The sequence below is a fragment of the Solea senegalensis genome, unplaced genomic scaffold, assembly GCF_019176455.1.
Source record: "Solea senegalensis isolate Sse05_10M unplaced genomic scaffold, IFAPA_SoseM_1 scf7180000013856, whole genome shotgun sequence".
NCBI lineage: Eukaryota > Metazoa > Chordata > Actinopteri > Pleuronectiformes > Soleidae > Solea > Solea senegalensis.
Genome location: NW_025320907.1, coordinates 31,685 through 55,000, shown reverse-complemented (window position 1 = coordinate 55,000; position 23,316 = coordinate 31,685). Strand labels below are relative to the sequence as shown.

The 23,316-nt window shown below is 43.9% G+C and overlaps 4 protein-coding genes across 10 annotated transcripts in view; 3 read left to right on the top strand and 1 right to left on the bottom strand.

The window, feature by feature from the left end:
• pacsin2 (protein kinase C and casein kinase substrate in neurons 2) overlaps nt 1-2,155 on the top strand; it is a 9,915-nt gene extending 7,760 nt beyond the window's left edge. For all 4 annotated transcript variants that reach the window (XM_044015780.1, XM_044015778.1, XM_044015779.1 and 1 more), the window contains one exon: nt 216-2,155. In XM_044015780.1, coding sequence (XP_043871715.1) covers nt 216-328 — 113 coding nt within the window. In that variant the 3' untranslated portion in view covers nt 329-2,155. The remainder of the gene's footprint in view (nt 1-215) is intronic.
• Nucleotides 2,156-2,981: 826 nt separating this feature from the next.
• Nucleotides 2,982-14,105, top strand: arfgap3 (ADP-ribosylation factor GTPase activating protein 3). 3 transcript variants are annotated; one of them, XM_044015776.1, is made up of 16 exons: nt 2,982-3,160; nt 5,911-6,029; nt 7,113-7,185; nt 7,770-7,901; nt 7,988-8,068; nt 8,153-8,246; nt 8,322-8,381; nt 8,588-8,634; nt 8,986-9,137; nt 9,520-9,651; nt 9,773-9,898; nt 9,971-10,105; nt 10,183-10,306; nt 10,600-10,687; nt 10,763-10,887; nt 12,001-14,105. In XM_044015776.1, the coding sequence occupies exons 1-16, from the start codon at nt 3,092-3,094 to the stop codon at nt 12,016-12,018; spliced, it is 1,575 nt and encodes a 524-aa protein (XP_043871711.1). In that variant the 5' UTR covers nt 2,982-3,091; the 3' UTR covers nt 12,019-14,105. The 3 variants fall into 3 exon arrangements, with proteins under 3 accessions (XP_043871711.1, XP_043871709.1, XP_043871710.1); XM_044015774.1 differs by having other exon boundaries at nt 9,773-10,105; XM_044015775.1 differs by lacking the exon at nt 8,322-8,381 and having other exon boundaries at nt 9,773-10,105.
• Nucleotides 14,106-15,161: 1,056 nt separating this feature from the next.
• Nucleotides 15,162-19,112, top strand: LOC122760648 (IKBKB interacting protein). 2 transcript variants are annotated; one of them, XM_044015787.1, is made up of 4 exons: nt 15,166-15,565; nt 15,688-15,805; nt 17,815-18,036; nt 18,117-19,112. In XM_044015787.1, the coding sequence occupies exons 1-4, from the start codon at nt 15,342-15,344 to the stop codon at nt 18,681-18,683; spliced, it is 1,131 nt and encodes a 376-aa protein (XP_043871722.1). In that variant the 5' UTR covers nt 15,166-15,341; the 3' UTR covers nt 18,684-19,112. The 2 variants fall into 2 exon arrangements, with proteins under 2 accessions (XP_043871721.1, XP_043871722.1); XM_044015786.1 differs by lacking the exons at nt 17,815-18,036; nt 18,117-19,112 and adding an exon at nt 16,294-17,752 and having other exon boundaries at nt 15,162-15,565.
• Nucleotides 19,113-19,362: 250 nt separating this feature from the next.
• Nucleotides 19,363-22,594, bottom strand: ckap4 (cytoskeleton associated protein 4). Its single transcript, XM_044015785.1, has 2 exons — nt 22,062-22,594; nt 19,363-21,297 (listed from the first exon to the last, which is right to left on the bottom strand). The coding sequence occupies exons 1-2, from the start codon at nt 22,440-22,442 to the stop codon at nt 20,071-20,073; spliced, it is 1,608 nt and encodes a 535-aa protein (XP_043871720.1). The 5' UTR covers nt 22,443-22,594; the 3' UTR covers nt 19,363-20,070.
• Between the last annotated feature and the right edge of the window lie 722 nt (nt 22,595-23,316).

Below are 23,316 nucleotides of genomic sequence, written 5' to 3'. Positions count from 1 at the left end.
TGACGGACGTCGACTGCTCAGTTCTAATGAGGAAGATCACAAATGTTTCCTCACATCTTCTCTCTGTCACACTGATCCACCCTTTATCATCAAAGAGTCAAACACTCTCGCAATATGATGTTGCTAAATTTTACACACTGGTTCTCAAACTGTGTTATGTGGACCACCAGTGGTACGCACGATTCATCTGTTTCTGTTTCTTTTTGCTTTTCCAGGGGATGAATTCACCAAAATTGGTGAGGAGGACGATCAGGGTTGGTGCAAAGGCAAACTGAAGGACGGACAAACGGGCCTGTATCCTGCTAACTATGTGGAAGCCATCCAGTGATACAGAAAACACGGAGGAGGGTCATCCTTATGTTTAACTCTTGGTGAAGACTGGACTGGAGGACAGAGAGGAGGAGGAGGAGGAGGAGGAGGAAGAAGAAGAAGAAGAAGAAGAGGAGGAGGAGGATCATAAAAGGAACTCTTGAGATACTTGTTGCTTTGACCCGTGTAGAAACAAAGGAACACAACAGAAAATATGTTACTTAAAATCACATTTATGCTGTTACAAAAACAACAATCCAATAAATAGTCACACTTTATACATACATACATACATATATATATATATATGTATATATTAGATAAGAATGAATTTCTATATTCTATATTCTATATTTCTATATTGTTGTAATGAAACACTGGGACGACAGTCAACGTTAGCCCTGCAGCCGTGATACACAAACTACTATAGACTCACCTTTTTGTAACATGATGAAACTCAAACTGCCTCGAAAATCCAGATTATTCTGTCACATTTAACTTCATTTAAACCTTTCAGCTCTTAAAGGTCCAGTGTGTAACAGTTAGTGACATCTAGTGTTGAGACTGCGACATTATTTTACTCTTCTGTGGCGTCGACTGTTACATTTTTACAAATCCAAACTGCAGGCTGTGAATTTTAATTTGATTATTTTACTTAATCCTGATCTTCATTGCTGGCTCTCCCGAGTGCATCATGGGAACTACAGTGGCCTTCACAGCCTGCACTTTTAAATACCAAAGCACGCTCTGACTGGTTTGTCCATTCATGCGGCTTCTGTAAAACGAGCCCCGAAGTACAAATACGACAAATACGACAAATACGACAAATACAAGGCTGCAAAAAGTGAACAAATGTGTTATTTTAAAGCAATTAAACGATGGATGCCAGCAAACCTGTGACTATAGTTTATGAAAAGTTACACACTGGACCTTTAAAGTGTCGTCATCGTCATTTAATCCAGATTAAAACGATAAAAGGCAGCAGAGTCTTTTCCTCGCGGTCCTCACTCAGCTCACAGGGAGTTTCCCTCGTCACTGAAATTGAATGTATATTCACTGATTGTATTTTTTTTTTTATCGTCACCTGCTGATTGTTCACTGTTTCACCTCTAACAGCTGTCCTCACTCGCACACACACACACACACACACACGTCTGTAATAATGCATCGTTTGTACACTGAAAGATTTTCTTGAATCTCCCGTGTTTGACTTCTCTCACAAATGTTAAAGTTCATGGGTTTGTGGTTTTGTTGAGGGTTTATTATTTTACAAGCGACAGCAATAACAGCAGAGTTGCATAAATGCCTGTAAATAGCCTGGATTATTAGAACAAAGGTAGCGTCAGAAGATCAGATGATTGTTAATTTATGATGCCACAAAGTGCTTCTGTTCTGCTGTGACTGAGAATCTCTTTGTTTTGTTAATTGAATTGAATGAAAAATCCCTTGAATTATTTTGTTATATTTGTAAATATTCATTATTCACTGAGTGAATCAACGAAAGCTCTGTGAATAATTGTTGATTTCCTTGTAGGAGCTATGACATGAACCTGATTTTTTTAACCTTAATACATGTTTGGATCGAGTCTTTTGTCTGCTTGCATTTTATTTTTGTTGAGCTGAACTGCCGCCGCCCCACACACACACACACACACACACACACACACACACTCGGACCAGCTCCAGATTAAAATAGAGAACGAGCAAAGAGGATTCTTGTTTCTTTGTCTTTTAACGTATTTTCAGGGCGCGCTGTCGTCAAAACACAGCAACAGCTGGATTTACACAGTGAGGTTTGTAAATGTTGTCCCGCAACATAATAAATGAAATGATTTGGAAATAAAAACATGTTTTTGTATTTATTTGTTTTTAATAGACGTCCATTGGCTCACTGTGTTTAAAGAACTGATCTATAGATTGACTTCATTTCTCTCGCTCATACAAGCATGAAGCAGACATGTTGACCTTCTTCTTCTTCTAATAATCTCTGGGATTATTTACATTTAAGGCTTTTTTTGCTTTCATTTATTTGACGTTTCTCTCAGATACAACAGAACATCAGTACAAATACATTTAAATATTGAAATGATAATCCTGCCACCTGGAACCAGTAAGTGAAATACTTCATTAGAAACAGCAAAATGAAAAATAGATTCAAGATTCAAAGACTTTATTGTCATATAAACAGTAAGAAAACACATTTCTGCTGTCCACACAAAGGCTAAATTAAAAGTCAAAGAACGAGTTAAATGTAATAAAAGAACACACAAAAAAAGGAAAAAGACATCTACAATAAATAATTAAATAAACTATACAATACAAGGAATATCTCCATGAATTCCTCGCTTTAAACCGATATAAAACCATCAAAGCACATGTATATATAATACATTTCTCACACTAAAATGAGCTTGGGTGTAAAAAGAGAAAAAGACATAGAAATAATAATACAATTTAGCATGATATTTCACATCATTTCAGAATAAAAGTCTTTGTTTTTGTATGAAATGATATTTAGTTCACAATATAAACGTTTTTCTATGATGTAAAATGTAATGTAATAAAAAACCACTCTAAAATGAAGTTAAACCACAAACGCCGACACAGACTTCATTACCCAGAAGCCTTTGCCACAATAACATACCCACGTGTCATTTTCATCCAATCAGAGGCCGGCCATGATGTTCCGCCACTGACGTGTCGCACTCGGTTATTGTTGTCGAAAAACAGCGCAGTTTTCTTCTTCTTGTGCAGCAGCAGCGGCAGCAGCAGCGGGCGGAAAATGTCGGAGCCGAACAAACACGACATTTGTGCCATTTTCAAGCGACTGCGCTCCGTTCCCACGAATAAGGTGAGACTTGAATCCGTGTGTTTGTGTTTACTTTAACACGGAAGTGGCGCTCCACTCAAACATACGTGACACGTCGCACTCTCGACGCTAGCTTAACAACTTCACAACTCCTTTTAAAAACGTAACAAAACTCACAGTCGAACACAAAGTCGGTGAAAGTGAAAGTGTTGGAGGTTCTCGTGCGTGAACTTTGACTATGTGACATGTGACGTTGATTGACAGCTTCACGACGAGCTCGGACAGTTCGTTAGCGTCAAGCTTCGTTTTGGGCTGACTTGTCAAAATGGAGGACAGCACACGTTACTGTTATTCACTGTCAGCTCATTTATAAAATAGAACAAAATAGAATATACATACATGCTGATGTCGCAGCTTTTAAACGCTATAACTTGGAAATGTATGTTAAATAAATAAAATCCGCTTGATGTTTCAGCTAAAACACCTAATACACACACTTTCAAAGGGACATACATCTGTGTTAAGTACTTTAAAGTAATACTTGAGTACAAGTACAAGTATGTGACCAGAAAATGACTTTTTCTTAATAATATTACTTTAGTAAAAAGTGTTCAAGTTTACGACATTTACTGAACTGAAGTATCAAAAGTTCTTCTCTTATTTAAAATGTACAAACATTTTAGAATTAAAAGTATTCAAAAAGTGAGGGGTTAGAGTTTAAGCCCTTTTTGTTTTCTCTTCCCTCCACAAGTCTTTTCTGTGCCAACATTGTAAATAAGAACTTGTTTTAGCCTGGTGAACTCACGGTTAAATAAATAAACAAACAAATAAATAAATAAACAAACAAATAAATAAATAAATAAAGAATTGTTTCTTTGGTACACTGTAAAGTCAAAGAACAAAGACAGCGTGCAAATAGCAGATTAAAACCACAGCATACAAGCAAAAGTTACAGTTTGAATTCAGAAACATCAGTGGTCAGATCAGACCTAATGTCGGACAGGAGATGATCCCAGAGTTTAGAGACAGCAACAGATAAACATTAAAATGAGATAAGAGGGTAGCTGGCAGCAGCTGTGAGTGATGAAGACAACCTGAGTGACCTGAGTGACCTGTGGGCAGTGCTTCTCAAGTAGCACCTGATAAAATCCTGACTGTTCTCACCAGCCTTAAAAGACAGCGGTGTAAATAGGTCGAGCTAAGTCAGCCGCGGACATTTCACTTTTCCCAATAAGATGATTTGGCACAGTATCCTCATGGACATGGTCCTGAAAACTGGAACATTCACGATGTTGAAAGTGTGCAAAGAAATGGTTCATCCCACATGTTTCACACCAACGCAAAACTGTTGATACAAACTCTGACTCTGCTTCAGATGACACATCACACATCGAGACTCATCCCACCCGACAATGTTTTCATGTTGCAGCAGCACGAGTAGAGCTTTGACTCTCTCAGCTTCACTTGTCTCTGCCATTTGCACTGACACACACACACACACACACACACACACACGACATCAGTCACACTCAGCGATCATTTCATTCCCATGTCAGCGTGTATTTGAACACAGGGCGTACGAGGAAGCCACATGAGTTAACGCTTCACTGTCAGTACTATCATGTGTCTCCTGTCCTGAGTTAAAGCTTCACTGTCAGTACTATCATGTGTCTCCTGTCCTGAGTTAAGAGCTTCACTGTCAGTACTATCATGTGTCTCCTGTCCTGAGTTAAAGTCTGTCAGTACTATCATGTGTCTCCTGTCCTGAGTTAACCCTTCTCTGTCAGTACTATCATGTGTCTCCTGTCCTGAGTTAAACTTCACTGTCAATACTATCATGTGTCTCCTGTCCTGAGTTGCTTCACTGTCAGTACTATCATGTGTCTCCTGTCTGAGTTAAAGCTTCACTGTTATCATGTCTCCTGTCCTAGTTCTCAGTGTATCATGTGTCTCCTGTCCTGAGTTAAAAGCTTCACTGTCAGTACTATCATGTGTCTCCTGTCCTGAGTTAAAAGCTTCACTGTCAGTACTATCATGTGTCTCCTGTCTCTGGTTAAAGCTTCACTGTCAGTACTATCATGTGTCTCCTGTCCTGAGTTAAAGCTTCACTGTCAGTACTATCATGTGTCTCCTGTCCTGAGTTAAGCTTCACTGTCAGTACTATCATGTGTCTCCTGTCCACTGTCACTGTCAGTACTATCATGTGTCTGAGTTAAAGCTTCACTGTCAGTACTATCATGTGTCTCCTGTCCTGGATTAAAGCTTCACTGTCAGTACTATCATGTGTCTCCTGTCCTGAGTTAAAGCTTCACTGTCAGTACTATCATGTGTCTCCTGTCCTGAGTTAAAGCTTCACTGTCGAGGTACTATCATGTGTCTCCTGTCCTGAGTTAAAGCTTCACTGTCAGTACTATCATGTGTCTCCTGTCCTGAGTTAAAGCTTCACTGTCAGTACTATCATGTGTCTCCTGTCCTGAGTTAAAGCTTCACTGTCAGTACTATCATGTGTCTCCTGTCCTGAGTTAAAGCCACTGTCAGTACTAATCATGTCAGTACTATGGTTAATGTGCTTCACTGTGAGTTAATCAGAAGTGTCTCTTCATGTCTGTCCTGAGATCAAAACTTCACTGTCAGTACTAATGTGTCTCCTGTCCTGAGTTAAAGCTTCACTGTCTAGTCTACTGAGTTAAGCTTCACTGTTCACTGTCAGTACTATCATGTGTCTCCTGTCCTGAGTTAAAGCTTCACTGTCAGTACTATCATGTGTCTCCTGTGCCTTGTTTTCCTCGCAGGTTTGCTTTGATTGTGCAGCCAAAAACCCCAGCTGGGCCAGCATCACTTATGGTGTGTTCCTGTGTATAGACTGCTCAGGGACTCACAGGTCTCTGGGGGTGCACCTGAGCTTCATCAGGTAAGTTAGGACTTGTTATCATTAATAACCATAATAATAATAATAATAATAATGATAGTAATAATGATAGTAATAATAACACTAATAACACTAATAATAATAATAATAATAAAAATGATTATTATAACAACAATAATAATGAATACAGAAACACACAATGTAACATAGAAGAAAGGAATGACTTTAACAAAAAGGCAAAACTTCTGTTAGAGATTGAATGAATTGATTTATCTTCTCCATGTTTGAGGCATCAGAGAAAATGCTGCCTCTCCAGTTGTATGCGGATGTTTTCCCTGGGGCGGTGGTTAGCACTGGTGACTCACAGTGACACTGTTCTCTGTTCAAATCCTACTTTAAACCTTTGTGTCTGGAGTTTGCACGTTGTTGCTGTGTGGGTTATCTCTGCTTCCCTCAGTCCACACATATGCAGATTAACATCAGGTTAATTCCCCGTACATGTGAACCTGGACCTGGGTTAGGGATCTGTGATGGACTGGTGTTTAATGTATGGAAGGAGCTTCACATGTTTCTCATTTTAAAGACAAACATTATTTCCAATCATTTCTAGATGAATTCCATCTGCTTGGCTGAGGCGGGAATCTAATGAATCTAATGAATCTAATGAATTGTTAATCTAGTATTAACCGGGGAAAACAGAGTTACAGCTCCATATTCCCTGAAACATTTTTACATGGGGACCAAACTACTGTGACTCAGTAACATTTCTGATTCTTCTGACTGCTAACACTTTTAAACGCTTAAACCAGCTGCAGCAGCAGTTTATATTTCTGATGTTTGTTTATGTCACTTTCTTAAATTCACCTGTTCACGTGGCACACAGAGGTTTTTACAGGGTGACTTTGGCTCCATCATTTTCTGTCGGCACTGGCACTTTATTGTCCTTTAAACTGTATAAACTTAAATGGACTTCAGGACGTCTTTTTCACAGTTAAGCACTTTAAACTCGGCCTCGTAGCGCCGCTATCATTCACGCTTTATAGTCGTTATTTAAACATGTACGGGTTAATCTAGTCTGTAACATATCATGTGTAGTAACTCACCTAAACCTCCTCATGTTCACAGGTCTACTGAGCTGGACTTTAATTGGTCCTGGTTCCAGCTAAGATGTATGCAAGTGGGAGGCAATGCCAGTGCGGTGAGTCCAAGGATCAGCAGTTTATATACAGGCTGCAGTGCCGGCATCACGCCAGCGCCACGTCAGCATCACGTCAGTGTCATGCCAGCGTCATGTCAGCGTCATGCCAGCGTCATCCAGCGTCATGCCAGCGTCATGTCAGCGTCATGCCGGCGTTATGCCGGGCGTATGCATGCATGCGCGCGTGCATGTCAGCGTTATGTCCAAGCGCTATCGTCGGCCATGTCGCGTCAGCGTCAGCATCAGCCATGCGCAGCGCATCAGCGTGCGGCGTATCATGCGTCGTCGCTTCATGTCGGCGTTCATGTCGGCATCGGTCAGCGGCGCTATGTGGCGCATGCGGCGATTCGGCGCATGCGTCGTTATTCGGCGCATGTATGTCGGCGCATATCGGCGTCATGTCGTCAGCGTCATGTCGGCGTCATGTCGGCGTCATGCCGGCGTCATGCCGGCGTCATGCCGGCTTCATGTCGGCGTCATGTCGGCGTCATGTCAGCGTTATTTCAGCGTCATGTCAGCAGCGCATGATTCCACTGGATGACTCCTGTTTGCTTGTCTGTCTGTTTTCCATGTTCGGACGGCAGATTGCTTTCTTCAGTCAACACGGCTGCACAGCCAGCGCTGCCAACACCAAATACAACAGCAGGACGGCTCAGCAGTACAGAGACAAGCTGAGGACTTTAGCGACACAAGCCACCAGACGACATGGCACAGAGGTAAGATGACGACGTTCATCTGACTGAGAACATACGAGAGAGAAATGTCCTTTAACTTTGACTGTCCTCCTCCTCCTCCTCCTCAGCTGTGGCTCGACAGTCAGGCTCCTCTGTCTCCAACATCACCAGAAGACAAGCATGTGGACTTCTTTAGTCTGCATTCACAGGTATTTACTCTGCTGAGGTGTGGTTATAATTATACATCTGACACACACACGCTCACTTGTGTGTCTTTGATCTTTCATACACAGGGAGAGCCTGAAACTTTGGACATGTCCAAGATGAGTCTGAGCTCCTTCACAACAGAGCAGAGTTCAACCCAGGAAAAAGACGAAGACAGAAACGGTATTTGACAGTTTCAAAGATCACAGAAGTGCTGCAAGTCTGCTGCATTAATCCAACACGCATGTGCTGTTGCAGGTAATTCAGAGGACGGTCCAAGTGTGGAAATGCTGAGTGTTTCCCCAAAAGCAAATCCAGGTTGGGCTGTTGTCTTCTCGTCGTACCCAGGGCTTTTTTTTAAAAAAACATGACTTTTCCATAGACTTTATAAAGATTGATAACTTCTATGAGAGTCTGGACAAGAAAAAACAACACATTTGGAATCGGTTTGAAATGCCATTTAAATCCGATTTGTACTGTGTGAACTGCTCAAATTAAACTCTTCTCTCCCACAATGGTTTCAGAGCCGCTCTCTCTCCTCAAGAAGAAGCCAGCTGCTGCCAAGAAAACAGTAAGTCATAGTGAGGAAGTATTTCCACCGGCTCTACTCGCCACGCCACGGTTTAAGTAGCATTTCCACGAGCGTAGTCACCTGGTACCAGGTACTATTTTCTGTACCTGCTCCGGCGAGGTCCCGGTGTCAGGTGTGCTGAGTAGGTAACTGTGTGATGAGACTGTCAGACACTGACTGGCCACAGTGTCGTCACAGGAAGAGACCTGTGTGACACATATAAAACGAAGTAGTGCAGTGATGACTCCGCCTACTTTTTTATAGTGGAGATGTAACCTAAACTGTGGTGAGGCGAGGCGAATAGAGCCCTGCATGTTTGGACCTTGTTTTCTAAAACGTGTGTGTTCACAGTTGGCCTCTAAGAAAGGAGGTCTGGGCGCTCAGAAGGTCAGCAGCAAGAGTTTCTCAGAGCTGGAGAAGAAAGCTCAAGCTGCCGACAAGCTGAGAGAGAAGGAGGAGACCAGCGCCGCGGCCAAGAGGAACATTCCACCTGACCAATCCATGTATGTGTGTGTGTGTGTGTGTGTGTGTGTGTGTGTGTGTGTGTGTGTGTGTGTGTGTGTGTGTGTGTGTGTGTTAATCTCTGCTGTGAGTCCGTGTGTGTCAGTGAGCGAGAGACGAGTGATAATCAGAGAAATACACGAGCTGTAATTAAGCACTTTGAACTGTGGGGGGCAGCATTACACCTTTGATTATCATTAGCACGGTTAGGGTTCTGGTTTAAGATTCAATTCATATTATTTTTAAATGTTTTTGTTACAGACACATTTTCTTTATCTGCTTCTTTTCTTTCACACTTTTTGTTTTTACTTTAACTTTATTCTCTAACTCTCCTTCTCTCCTCAGTCTTTTTGTCTCCTTCTCTAACTCTCCTTCTCTCCTCAGTGCTCCGTCGCTGCGACTGGCCTATAAAGATCTGGAGGAGCAGAGGAAAAAAGAGGAGGTGAAGCTGAAGGGGTTAGAGGGGAAGAAGAAGGAGCAGGCTGAGAGACTGGGCATGGGATTAGGCATGAGGAGGTGAGAGGATGAAGTGTGTGTGGTTGTTACCTGGCGAGGTGATGTGAGTGCTGATCACGTGACCTGGCGAGGTGATGTGAGTGCTGATCACGTGACCTGGTGTCTCTGCTCCTCTCTCTAGTGCCGTTTCACATTCTGTCACTTCAGACATGCACATGATCGAGCAGGAGAGTCCTCTGGGGACAAAGAGCAACAGAGGACGACGCTTTGTGGAGGAAGACGAGGACGACGGCTCCTTCACGTCCAGGTCAGACACAGATCTGCTCCGTGACGACGCCCCTCCTTCACGGGTCCACATTAATCCCAGCTTCTCTTTCAGGAGGTTTGAGAATCAGCCGGAACCTTCAGAGCATTTTCACTCACGCTGGGATGATGGAGGTGATGCAGGAAACTGGAGCAAGAAACCAGAGGCAGACTTCTACTTGACCTCCACCATGTCTTCACTTGACGACCGGTAGGAAAGAGTGTGTGAGGACTAGAAGTCCATCTCAGAAACAGCATTCACACACGTGTTTGATGATCTGTCGCCAGGCCTGCCCGGAGGAAACCAGAACCACTGCCGGTGCTGGAGACGGGAGAAGTTCAGAGGAAGTTTGGATCTGATGTCAAAGCAATCTCTTCTGATATGTTCTTTGGAAAACCAGACAACACGGAGGTACACACACAGTGTGTGTGTGTGTGTGTGTGTGTGTGTGTGTGTGTGTGTGTGTGTGTGTGTGCGTGCGCGCACTGAAGCATTCATGTCATCAGTCAGGAAACGAGAGAATGGTGTTTGTATGACTTCACTCACAGAACTTTGCTCATTACTGTCTTTACTATGTTTTTATATGGAATAATCTGTCTGAAGGTTAGATTAGATCATTCTGTCTAATCTCAAAAGGATTCTTCGCTCTAGCCCTTAAATCCAGAAGCATATTCTAAGATTGTGTGTGTTTGTGTTTGTTTTAGTATGAAGCCAAAACACGACTGGACAGAATGTCCGGGAACGCAGCGATAAGTTCTGCAGACCTGTTTGACGATCCAAAGAAACACAACGGTACGAACACACGGCTCCCAATCATCACAGTCACGGAAACAAAGTCCACTCATCTGTGTCTCGTTCTCTTCACAGCCACTTCGTACCGTCTGACCAACGTCCTGCCCAACGCTCCCGACATGTCGCAGCTCAGGCTGGGAGTGCGCTCGGTCGCAGGGAAGCTCTCCGTCATGGCCAGTGGAGTCGTGAACTCAATTCAGGTGACAAATCATAATCTGTCTGCGATGAATCATAATCCGTCTGTGCCAAATCATAATCCGTCTGTGCCAAATCATAATCCGTCTGTGAATCATAATCCGTCTGTGCCAAATCATAATCCGTCTGTGCCAAATCATAATCCGTCTGTGACAAATCATAATCCATCTGCGACTAATCATAATCCACCTGTGACAAATCATAATCCATCTGTGACAAATCATAATCCACCTGTAAATCATAATCCACCTGACAAATCATAATCGCAATCATAACCTGCCTGTGCCAAATCATAATCCGCTGTGACAAATCCATAATAAATCATGCCCATATACAAATCATAATCCACAAATCATAATCCCTCTGCGACGAATCATAATCCATCTGTGACAAATCATAATCCATCTGTGCTAAATCATAATCCTTCCTAATCATAATCCAAGACAAATCATAATCCACCTTAATCATAATCCACCTGTGACAAATCATAATCCTCTTCTGCTTAATCATAATCCATCTGTGACAAATCATAATCCATCTGTGCTAAATCATAATCCTTCTGCGACGAATCATAATCCATCTGTGACGAATCATAATCCACCTGCGACAAATCATAATCCACCTGTGACAAATCATTCTGGCGAATCATAATCCGCCTGTGCCAAATCATAATCCGCCTGTGCCAAATCATAATCCGCCTTGTGACAAATCATAATCCATCTGCTTTAATCATAATCCTCTGCATCAATCATAATCCACCTGTGACAAATCATAATCCATCTCGCATTTAATCATAATCCACCCGCATAAATCATAATCCACCTGTGACAAATCATAATGGTTAATCATAATCCATCTGTGACAAATCATAATCCATCTGTGCTAAATCATAATCCTTCTTAATCATAATCCTTCTGCATTTAATCATAATCCACCTGTGACAAATCATAATCCACCTGTGACAAATCATAATCCACCTGTGACAAATCATAATCCATCATAATCCGTCTGCTACGAATCATAATCCGTCTGTGCCAAATCCTAATCCATTTGAGGCGGAGTCAGAGCTAAAGCCAGCATGTGCATGTTAACGTACTGTCTCTTGTCTTTATTTGCAGGATCACTACAGTTCTTGAGTGTCAGGTGGTCGTGTGTGTTTACGCTGGTGTTTACCAGAGTGAGACAGAAGGACAAAGACCACTCGCCGTCCTGGAGACATTTACATTTAAGTTGTTGTTGTTGTTTATCGATAGAATGGAGATGACTGAAGCACAATATTTGTTCATCTTGAAGAAGAAGAATATTTGAGTCAAATGAAGAAGATTTAGTTTGCAGTGTGTTGCTGGTGCTGGGTTTACATGTGTAATGTGTGTGTGTGTGTGTGTGTGCGTGCGTGCGTAGCAGGGTCACAAGGTTCATGGTGTGATGATTTTTTTAATTGATGAGGTCATAAAAAAAAAATAACCTGGAGAAAAACACACAATCATCACACACTCTTTGTCGTGTGTGGCTTTTTTTCTTTATTCTTGATCTTGCACATTCCCGTGTTTAAAAAAAAAAAAAGTGTCCTTTTCTGTCCCTAAAGTGCACTTAAGTTTGCTCTTCCTCACACGGGACCAAACGCTGATGACGAGGCCTTAAAAAAGAGCCTTTCTGTGTGAATCAAGGCGAGTCGCTGTGTGTTCCTTGAAACTTGTGATGAAACACACATTCTGAGCACATGTTAAAGTTTAAAAGATGACTTTGTGGAAATGCACGATACTTTCTTTCTTTCTTTCTTTCTTTCTTTCTTTTTCGGCCTAAAACTTGACCAAGGCATCGATGCGTTGAGGCCGTCAGTCGTATCTGACTCTACAAGAAAAAGAAAAGCCTTTTTCTCAAGCTTTTCCACTATAAAAAGAAAAAAAAACACTAATCTGGTTAACTTGTTGTTAACTTGTTTTGTTCCTTTGTTAAAATGATTTCCTGAGTTAGTGTCACACACCGACTCTTCAGGACATTTTTTGTCGCTTCTTGTTTTCGTTGTTAGTGCCGCTGTTTCTGTCGAGGTCTAAATGATGTATTTAAAGGGTTACATACATGTGTGTATATATACATGTATATATATACACATATATATCTATAATATAATAATAATAATAGTAATAATATAGAGGTAAAAGATATAAATAATTTGAACAGTATTGCTCTTTCTCCCCAGGCCGCTGTGGGTTGCCAGATAGTTTCCAAAAGAAATGCTGTTACAGTGAGTTCATTCATACATTCATAACTGTCTGATTGAAGGGAAAAGTTTGTGGTCGATAAGTAAATTTTTTTTTCCTTTCCATTTCCTTCAGCCGTTAGCATTTCTTTTATTCTTTCTCTTTTTTTTGTCACATTTTTGAGAGGCGTGGTCTTCTGTTTGGTCACGTGAGATAATCCCGGTCTATAAGCTGCAGTTAGCTGTGTTTGGGTAACTATTCTGGCAACCCTGGTGTCAAAGTGCTACTGGCTGAGTAATTGATCAGTGAACACTCGACGTCTCCTGGATCTTGGACGACATATCAGTCATTTTAATGACATTTCTTACATAATGTACCTTGTGAGGCAGTTTCCTCCCACAGTCCAGATTAGTTGGACGGTGGTTTGTCTCTGTGATGGACAGGCGACCTGTGTAGCCCCGCCTTTCACACTGTGTCTGCTGGGATTGGCAACAGCGCCTCCCACATGTGGAGGATGAAGCAGGAGAAGATGGATGGATGAATGAGACAGGACAAAGTGCTGTAGGTGGCGCTGTTGTGTGATTTGGATTTTCAAACATTCATGTAAACATTTTGAAACTACGAAGCAGGTGTTTTACATCCTTCATGACCAAATATTTGTCCTGTCCATCGCTCTCTGCCTTTGCTCATAGGCGATGTTGCGTCTCGTATGTAAGTGCATGTGGCAGCTTCTGCTTGAATGTAAACCGTTTTGCAATTGAAACTTTCGCCTCCTAACTTGACGACGAGAGTTTTGCTTATCTTTATAAGATTGTTTGCGTCTTCAGCTGTTGAATATTGTTAATTGTTACAGTAAAAGAGTTTTGCAGGGTGTGTAACTCGCATGGCCGCCTCAGTTACACACCCTGAATATGAGTAATACCTGTATAATAGGAAGAAAATGGTGTCTAGGCCTTTGAATTATCCTTTTTTTGACGCTCAAAATGTAAGAAAGGTGCCAAAATAAATGGCCTGTGCTTCAACCAGTCTCTGTCAGTTATTGTCTTTTTATTATCAATGTCAATGCTGCACGTTTGCAACTAATTATTAATCACATCACAGTTTATCAAACCTGGAAATAATGGTATTCCTGAAATTACTCAGTTTTAATGATTTTTCTTTGTTATGTGGAGCAAAGAAACCAGGAAATATTCAGTTTTAATGGTTTTTCTTTGTTATGTGGAGCAAAGAAACCAGGAAATATTCAGTTTTAATGTTTCTTCTTTGTTATGTGGAGCAAAGAAACCAGGAAATATTCAGTTTTAATTGTTTTTCTTTGTTATGTGGAGCAAACTATGAAATATTCAGTTTTAATGGTTTTTCTTTGTTATGTGGAGCAAAGAAACCAGGAAATATTCAGTTTTAATGGTTTTTCTTTGTTATGTGGAGCAAAGAAACCAGGAAATATTCAGTTTTAATGTTTCTTCTTTGTTATGTGGAGCAAAGAAACCAGGAAATATTCAGTTTTAATGGTTTTTCTTTGTTGTGTGGAGCAAAGAAACTAGGAAATATTCAGTTTTAATGGTTTTTCTTTGTTATGTGGAGCAAAGAAACCAGGAAATATTCACATCTAAGAAGCTGAAAAATCTGAAAGCATGTTTTTATTGAAAAAATACATCATTATCAATACAGTTGTCGATTAATTCAGTGAATAATTGATTAATGGACTTTAAGTTAAAAGATGTAGTTTTTAATAAAGTGCAGTATTTTTCTAAACTGTATTGCCGATTGGTTCTCTGTTCGTCGACGAATCGATGAATCGACTAAAACTGTTCTTCCAGGAAAAAGCGCTGGCAGCCGCCAACGTGGCTGGCTGAGGCGTTTGCGGTTCTCCTGGCGGTGTCGGAAATCTAAGAATCCCAACAATTAAATCGATTAATGTGACTGAAATTGTCTTTCTTTGAAGCTTTTCGTGTCTGGTCGTGACAAATAAAACAGCTATACATTGATTATACATGTTACGGTTACACGTGTGGTGGTTTTTAATTAAAACTGCCTTACTTTAAAATGTGTACGAGCTTTCAAGGAGCACGTGAACGCAACATCTTTTTTTCTAGGAACAGTTCGCAGAAGGAGCGGCTAATCGCGGCTAAACGAAGCCGTTAGCTTCCACACATTAATGTCCTCCATTATGAACTTAGCGACTTAAATCACTTCAAAACACACGTTTTAGCTGTTTGACGTTTTATTTGTCGCTCACAGCGTGACGCGGTTATAAAATGCCCACAGAAGTGAAGCAGAGGAAGAAAACGCAGAAACAAAGTGACGAAGCGTCTGAAACTTCTGCTGCTAAAGATGCTAAAGATGCTAAAGATGCGGAGAGGAAGGTGAAGATGGTGAAGATGGTGAAGATGGAGGTCGGAGCAAATAAACCCAACTCCGGCCTGGACGTGACGAGTGTCATGTGTCTCGTGTCGCTGGCAGTCTGTGGAGCTCTGAGCTGGTGAGAGAATGTTCCCGTTTGTGTATCTCCATGAACACTGTGTCTGTTTGTGTGTTTGTTGTTGTTGTTGTTGTCGGTCACCGTGAACACACTGTGTGTGTGTGTGTGTGTCGTTGTTCCAGGATGGTGCTGCAACAGAATGAGAGGTTTTCACAAATGGAGGAAAAGTACAAATCTGTTGACGGGAAAACTTCCAGCGTGTTCGACGTGGAGAAAGAAGTTGTGAGGGTTTCTAAAAAGGTGCGTTTGATTTACACACCTGCACTTTTATTCATGTTCCCATCAGGAAAATGTGAAAAGGTGAAACAACATGGAGGCAAAAAAAAAATGTGAAAGTTCAATGAAAAACAACGTCGACGACACAAAAGTGACAAATACCAACAAATTCTTTCTTTTCTTGTTTATTTGACGAGGACAATGCATATTAATGAACACATTGTGACGCACATGACGTCATTTAGCTCAAAGCTAGTTTCCGTCCGTAGTCCTCACATTAAAAGACAGACCGACAGATTTCCTCTGAATGCTGTCACATGTTTCTCAAACCAGGAAATCCTAAAATATTCACATTTCTGAAGCTGAAAAAACGATGATCGATTGATGACGACATTTCTGAAGCTAAAATCTTATCTTAATCTTATTTGCCAGTATTGTAAAGTTTTCATGTAAACACTGAGGGCATGGAGCTCGCACAACAACAGCCCTCCTGTTTTGTGTTGCGGCTGCAGCTTGCCGCGTCTGAGGACGACCTGCAGGAGGCGCTCTCCACCGCCTCCTTGGTGACACGACTTCAGCAGGACGTCTCCGTGCTCCACGCCGCCGTGATGGACATGCAGGCTGACGAAAACTCCGCCTCCCGCGACCTGCAGACGGTCAACGCTCGCTTCCTCAACGTGACGGACACGTGGCAGGAGGGGCTGTCGGCCATCGCCGCAGACCTGGCCGCCCTCAAGGCGGAGTCACGGGACGCCCACGCCGGAGCCACGGAGCGGGTGAACGAGGCGGAGCGGAGGGCCCGGGCGCTGCAGGAGAAGTTGGAGGAGCTGGAGGACAGCACCAAGAGGAACGCCCGCGCTCTGGAGCGCACGGAGGAGGACGACACCAGGCGAGCGCAGGAGCAGCTCGACTGGAACACGGAGCAGATCCACAGGCTGCAGCAGCAGATCGGCGGCCTGATGAGGAGCGAGGCCGAACTCCGCTCTCAGCTGCACGAGCACCTCCCCAGAGCGCAGGAGTGCGAGGAGCACCTGCCGCAGGTGGAGGAGGCGGTGCGCTCCATCCTGAGGCTGGGAGGAGATCTGAGCGCGGCGGAGAAGAGGCTGGAGGAGGTGACGCTGCAGGTGTTTGGCACTGAGGACAGCATGCTGAAAGCTCTGAACCAGATCCTGGCTCTCAGGCAGGAGCTGGACACGCTGCAGGCCCAGAACAGCATCCTGAAGATGAAGAACGAGTTATCTGTGGTGAAAGAGGCCGTCCGTGAACTCACCATGGTGCTGAGGGAAAACCGGGGCCAGGTCCAGAGCCAGGACGACCCGATGAACACTCTGGGAGGAGAGGAAGAAGAAGAAGAAGAAGAAGAAGAAGAAGAGGAGCAGGAGGAGGAGTGGATGTGGGAAAATGAAGACCAACCTTCACTATGACATCACTGGAGGATGTGGTTGTTTTTATTTACCCAGAGAAAAAGACTGCACTGAACGCACGAGCACAAGAAGCTTCTGTTTAAAAGACTTTATTTTTAAATGTTTCAGTTTCTGACATTTGATGATGTTATTGTTCTTTTATTATTGTCATTTTAACAATATTTTAAAGGACTGAATTATTAATCAGTGACTTAAGGAAATAAACAATCATGAAAAGTGGCCACTTTATTAGGCACACAGGGCATCATGTGACATCATGGTTCATTTTGTTACCTTCAAAGTCATTGAATTCACCTTTTGTCTTTCTTGTGACGCTCAGTCTGAACAGCTGTCCTGTGATTGGCTGGACAGATGTGGTGTACCTAATAAAGTGGCGGTTTACTGTCTTGAATGTTCTGCCTTTATTTATCCATTTAAAAACATTTTCTGGACAAAATGTCAGTGTTACACACGCTTGTGTTACGTTGTGCAGGATTTTAGTGTCACGTGTACAACAAGACGATGCTTTTGTGCCTTTTGTTAAACTGAATAAAGTGTGTACACATGAGTTCTATTATTTAATGAGCGTTTTCTTCTCCTGTGATTAATAACTGCACGTCACTGTTTCAGTGCGAGAGCGTCCAGCTGATGCTGGAGGCTCTCAGGGGTCAGCAGGGGGCGCTGCAGCCTCAGCTGGAGGCTCTGCAGCAGGACGTGGGGCGTCTGAAGGAGTGGGCGTCCGGCCTGAGTGAGAAACGATCTCAGCTGCAGACGAGTCTGAACGCTCTGAGCGGCGCCGTGACGCAGATCCAAGAACGCACCACCGCCATCGCCAAGGACTTTACCAACAAGGTGACGATTCACATGTGAGTTCTCACATCACAACCACAGGAACCTGACTTCACACCCTCATGTCCCGTGTTCCCCTGTAGGTGGCGTCAGTGAGGACGGACGTGCGCAGGATGGACGGCCTGCACTCGGAGCTGGAGTCTCTGCTGAGTCATGTTGGAGAGCTGGAGGACAAGAGCGCGCAGGTGGAGCGCAGCATGATCTCACGCATCGCCGATCTGCTCGCCGACAGCATCCACAGAGTCTCCGCCCTCCGCTCTGCGGCCGAGCGCAACACCAAGGCCGTCGAGCAGCTCCGCTCGCGCGTCCCTGAACTCACCGCCGCCGACCAGCACGTCTCCGAGCGTCTGCGGGAGCTGGAGAGCGGCAGAGCTCGGCTCATCAGGACGCTCACGTTTGCCAGCGACCTGAAACCAAAGGTGGCGGCGATCAAGAGAGACTTCGGAGCGTTTGAGCCGCAGCTGTCAGATCTGACGCTGAGGATCGGACGACTCGCTGAAGACCTGAGCAGGAGAGAGCGGGAGATCGCCGAGCTCAGACAAACACTGAGCAACTTCACTGCTGTCAGAGGAGATTTAAGTGTCACATCTCAACAGCTGAGTGAAATCACTGATTTATCTGAAATAGAAGCGAGACACGAGCCAACATGAGCCACGTCCTCGTCACGGTCTTCATCAGTCTCATCTGTCCAGTCTGGAACATTCTTCACCAACACTTCAGGCACAAACACAGACAAACAGGAAGCATTTCAGGATGAATGAATGAATGAATGAATGAATGTCTGTGGACGTTTCTTTGCAGAAACTGAGCGTCTTGCTCTTGTTTCGCCGTCTCACACTCGTTGCTTTGTCAGTTTGATCTCATCCCACTGCTGCGTTTTCGTTCCACTCATTTCAATTTCATGCTTTTTATGTTACATTTAAAGGTTTACGTTGAGTCCCACAGAATCCTGGTTTCAAGGAATAGTTCAGCGGTTCTTCTTTAACTTCATAAAGGTTATAAAACACTTTCTGACGCGTTAGAGCACGATCATTGACTTTTTAAATTTGTGCAGAATAAAATCTTTCTAAATACTTGAAGTTGCCGTTTATGTCATTTAGAGGTCGGTAAAATCAAACGTGTGTTTGATAAATGAATGACAGTGAAAACAGACTCACTAAAGAAAGTTTCACCCTCACTTCACCAGTGTCTGGGACTGCTATGCTAGGCTAACTAGCATGCTACCCGCTCCAGTTTAGTCAGACTTGAAAAAGTTAGTTAGAAACAAAAGTTTTGGCGACTGGTAGGGCCTCCACAGTCCCAAATATAAGTATTGAAATGGTTAAAAAGTTGATTTTGCATAATATGTCCCCTTTAATGTTCACTTCCTCCATGTTTTCAACGTTTCAACACAAAGCATTGCAGTAAAAAAACCTTTGATATAGATGAGAGCTTTTATTCTTGTAAACAACAACAACACCACCACCACCACGTACCAAAGGAGTCAACAAAGGAGTAAACAAAGGAATGTTCAACGACACTTTGTTATTGCTTTTGGAGTTTAAGAAAAAAAAGCCTCAAACTCAAAGAAACAATTCAAAAACACTAAAAAATGTTGGGAATGTTGAGGCATTGTAAACTGGTCAGTAACACAGAGTCTGAGAGTGTGTGATCTGTGATCGATCTGTGTGTGATCTGTGTGTGATCTGTGATCTGTGAGTGATCTGTGATCTGTGTGTGATCTGTTATCTGTGAGTGATCTGTGATCTGTGAGTGATCTGTGTGTGATCTGTGAGAGATTCATATGCCTCTGTCATCTCCATTCATTTCCTATGTGAAATAAAGTTAAATAATATTTAATTGTATTAAAAATCAGAAACGACATTAAAACAAAGATCAAATCCTCAGTCAAACATTTCCATGTCCGTGCTCAGATGATGATGATGATGATAATAACAACACATGAAGAAGTGCTGACTCAGAGTTCCCTGCTTGTTTTCTACATCAAGTTTTAAAGAAAGAATTCTTCATCACATGTGAAAAAGTGTTTGAATTCTTTTATCCCGAGTTTTCCTCGGTGTCAGACGCTCGTGATAACCCAGCGAGCGTCTGCAGTGTCTCCTGCAGAGATTTCTGGAGCGTGGCGATGGCCTGATCGTGACCTTCTAGCTTGGCTGCTTTGGTCTCCAGTCCGTCCACCGCGCTCCTCAAACTCTCCAGCTGCTCCTGCTTTGTGCTGCTGCTGCTGCTGACCTCCACAGCACCAAGCCACTTCTCCAAATCCCCAATCTGCTGACCTAGATTGGTGTTCTCTGAGGACAGCTGGGTCTGAGCACTGTCCAGAGAGCTCATCCTGGTCTGGACCTCGTGCAGGCTGCTCCTCAGTGTCTCCAGCTCCTGCTCCAGGCTGTTTCTGGCTTTCTCCAGCGCCTGGCCCTGTGCAGCCAGCGTGCTCTCATGAGTGTCATATTTGGCGAGTAGTGACTCCACTTTGGAGTTGATGTCTGACATGGATGCAGACAAAGCATCGGCGCTGTCTTCTGATGATTTCACTCTTGCTTCAAGATCTTCAGATCTTCTCTGGGCCTGAGCAGATGCTTCACTCAGCTTCTTGTCCACGGTGCGGACCGTGTCTGCGGCCCGCTCCACTCCACTCTCCACGCTCACAGTTCTGTCCTTCAGAGCCTGAACGGCGGCCTCTGCTGCAGACAGCGCCGGCCTCAGACTGCCCACCGTCTCCTGCACCACTGACCTCACTGTTTCCACCTCCTGAGACAGTGACGTGACCTCCAGGTTGCGAGTCTGAAGCTCTCCCCTCACCGCACTGATCTGCTCCCTGAGTGAATCCACTGAAGCGTCGGCCTCTTGTTTCGCCGCCTTGATTTCAGCGACAGCGTCGACGATAGCAGAGAGCTCCTCTTTGATCAGCGCCGGGTCTTCAATGTTGCCCAGACGAGCTTTCAGATCGGTCAGCTGACTCCGAGCCTCGCCCTGAGCTTCAGTGAAGTCGGCCATGTTGGCCGTGATGGAGTGACTCACCTCAGCCAGCCGCTCCTCCACAATCTTCTCCAGAGAGGAGAAGTCGCTCTCGCGAGCCTCCTTCACTTCTGTGATGCCCTCAGAGAGATCCCTGAGAAGATCGTTCTGGAGGTTCTGCAGAGCTTCCTCCGCCCTCTTCGTCTGCACCTCGCCCGTCTTTATCCTGCTCACGGCTTCCTCCAGCTCCGCCCGTGTGACGCGCACCGACGACTGCAGGCCGTCCACGGCTCTGCTCAGAGACTCCACCTGTGCACAGGACAACAGTCATGTGACGTCGTTGTCTCAAGATCACAAGACATTGCTAACTGCTAGTTTTGGAATGCCGAGTCGGCAATACCAGACTTCCTGTTTCTGCCGCTAACTCCGCCCACAGGTCAGATCAAAGGCAGAGGTCTGAATCATTAAAATCATAGGAAGAAAACAATGACTTGGCATTTTCAGCTAATGAATGGATGAACACGAGTGACCGCAGTAAAACTGATGATTAAAAACACGTCGCTCAGGTTTTTCTGCCTCAAACATCACTTTAACAACATGAAGCATTATCCCTTAACTTAACCAGCCAGTTCATTAATGCCTTACCCTTAACCCTTAACCCTTAACGGGACTTAATCACTATTCAAATCATAACTCTTAAACGTAACCAGTTCCCCTCAGGTTCTGCCTCATTAGGACCAGGTCTTTGGATTCCAGGAGGACTGCTGGTCCTGACACACACATGCACACGCACGCACACACACACACATACACTGTGGTTGTAGAGTACATTATGTGCAGGTTCTTATGGACAGTTATGTAACTGAGTGAAAACAGGGGCGTGCACAATAAATCATATACTGCTTCATTAGGACCCCCACACACACACACAGCAGTAAGGTTGTTATATTATGGTCTGTTCTATAGTTGAGTAACATTTAGTCTGATCTGACTTTAATTTCGATCGTTTCTGTGACTAACTCCGCTTAGTTACATGTATAGTTAGTTAGTTATAGTTAGTTAATGATAGTTACCTGTTGAAGGACGCTGTCCATGTTGCCGCTCAGCTGTGCGCCGCGCTGTGCGCTCTCCTGGTGTTTGGCGCTGCTTTGCCTCACTTCTTCCACCACTTGTTGCAGATAAAACGCAGTAAAAGCTGCGGCTGCGACAAGCGCCGCGTAAAACACGCTGTTGACGACAAGTCCGAGGCAGCTGCGTGAGCGTGGGGCCGGAGCTCCGGAGCCAGGGGCCGCAGCCGCCACAGCCGCCGCAGCCGCCGCAGCCGCCGCAGCAGCAGCGGGAGCAGCGTTACTGTTACTCGGACTCTTTGCGCTTTTCTTTGGCGCATCTTCTTGGCTCGGAGCTGCTGCGCTCTTGTCACTGGCGCTGTTCTTCTGCCGGTTCTTCGCAGTCATTGTCGATGTGTGTGTGTGTGTGAGTGAGTGAGTGAGTGAGTGAGTGAGTGAGTTGCAGTCCCGGTTCAGTCCTGGTTCAGGTTCACTCACTAACAGCAGCAGCAGCAGCAGCAGCGTATCAGTGAGCGCGTCGTGTCTCTCCACGAGACTCTTTAGTGTCGAGGTATGCGGATGGGGGCTGTCCCACGCGCGACTCCAGCTCCGCATAGGTCCACTTTATTAACACACAGTGACCGTGTAATGGTCATGTTGCACCAGAATTCAAATGAGATTTAAACATTTGAAACGTTTTGAAGACTCGAATAAGAAGTTTAAGCACAGGATGTTTTTGTTTTAAAATATATTATAAAGACACAAGCGTTGTTAGGACACTGTTCTCTGACTTGTTTTCAGTAAAAGAGTCCAGTCAATACCAGGTCAGTTTGTTTGACACTAGAAGTGTTAAATGTAATGCTATTGTCGATCTTATCTAACTCTTTTCTCAAATTTACCACTAAAACGGTCAAATTGAACATTTAACTCTTTTATGATTAATGTGAGCCTGAAACAATCAAACCAACACTATTGTCAAGCTTATTTAACTTCTTTGTATTCATCTTTTTTATTCAAGACATTTCCGCTGAATGTCTGTGAGCGTTCTTTGTGAGTCACAGCAGCAGAACAGGGAGGCTTCACTCTTTCCTTTCCACACTTTGCTCCTCCTTTCCTTCATACGTGGCAGCTTCAGATACTGCTGCTGCTGCTGATTCTGCTGCTGGTGCTACTGCTGTTGCTGCTGTTACTGCTACTGATGCTGCTGCTGTTACTGCTACTGCTACTGCTGCTGCTGCTGCTGTTACTGCTGCTGCTGCTACTGATGCTGTTGCTACTCAAA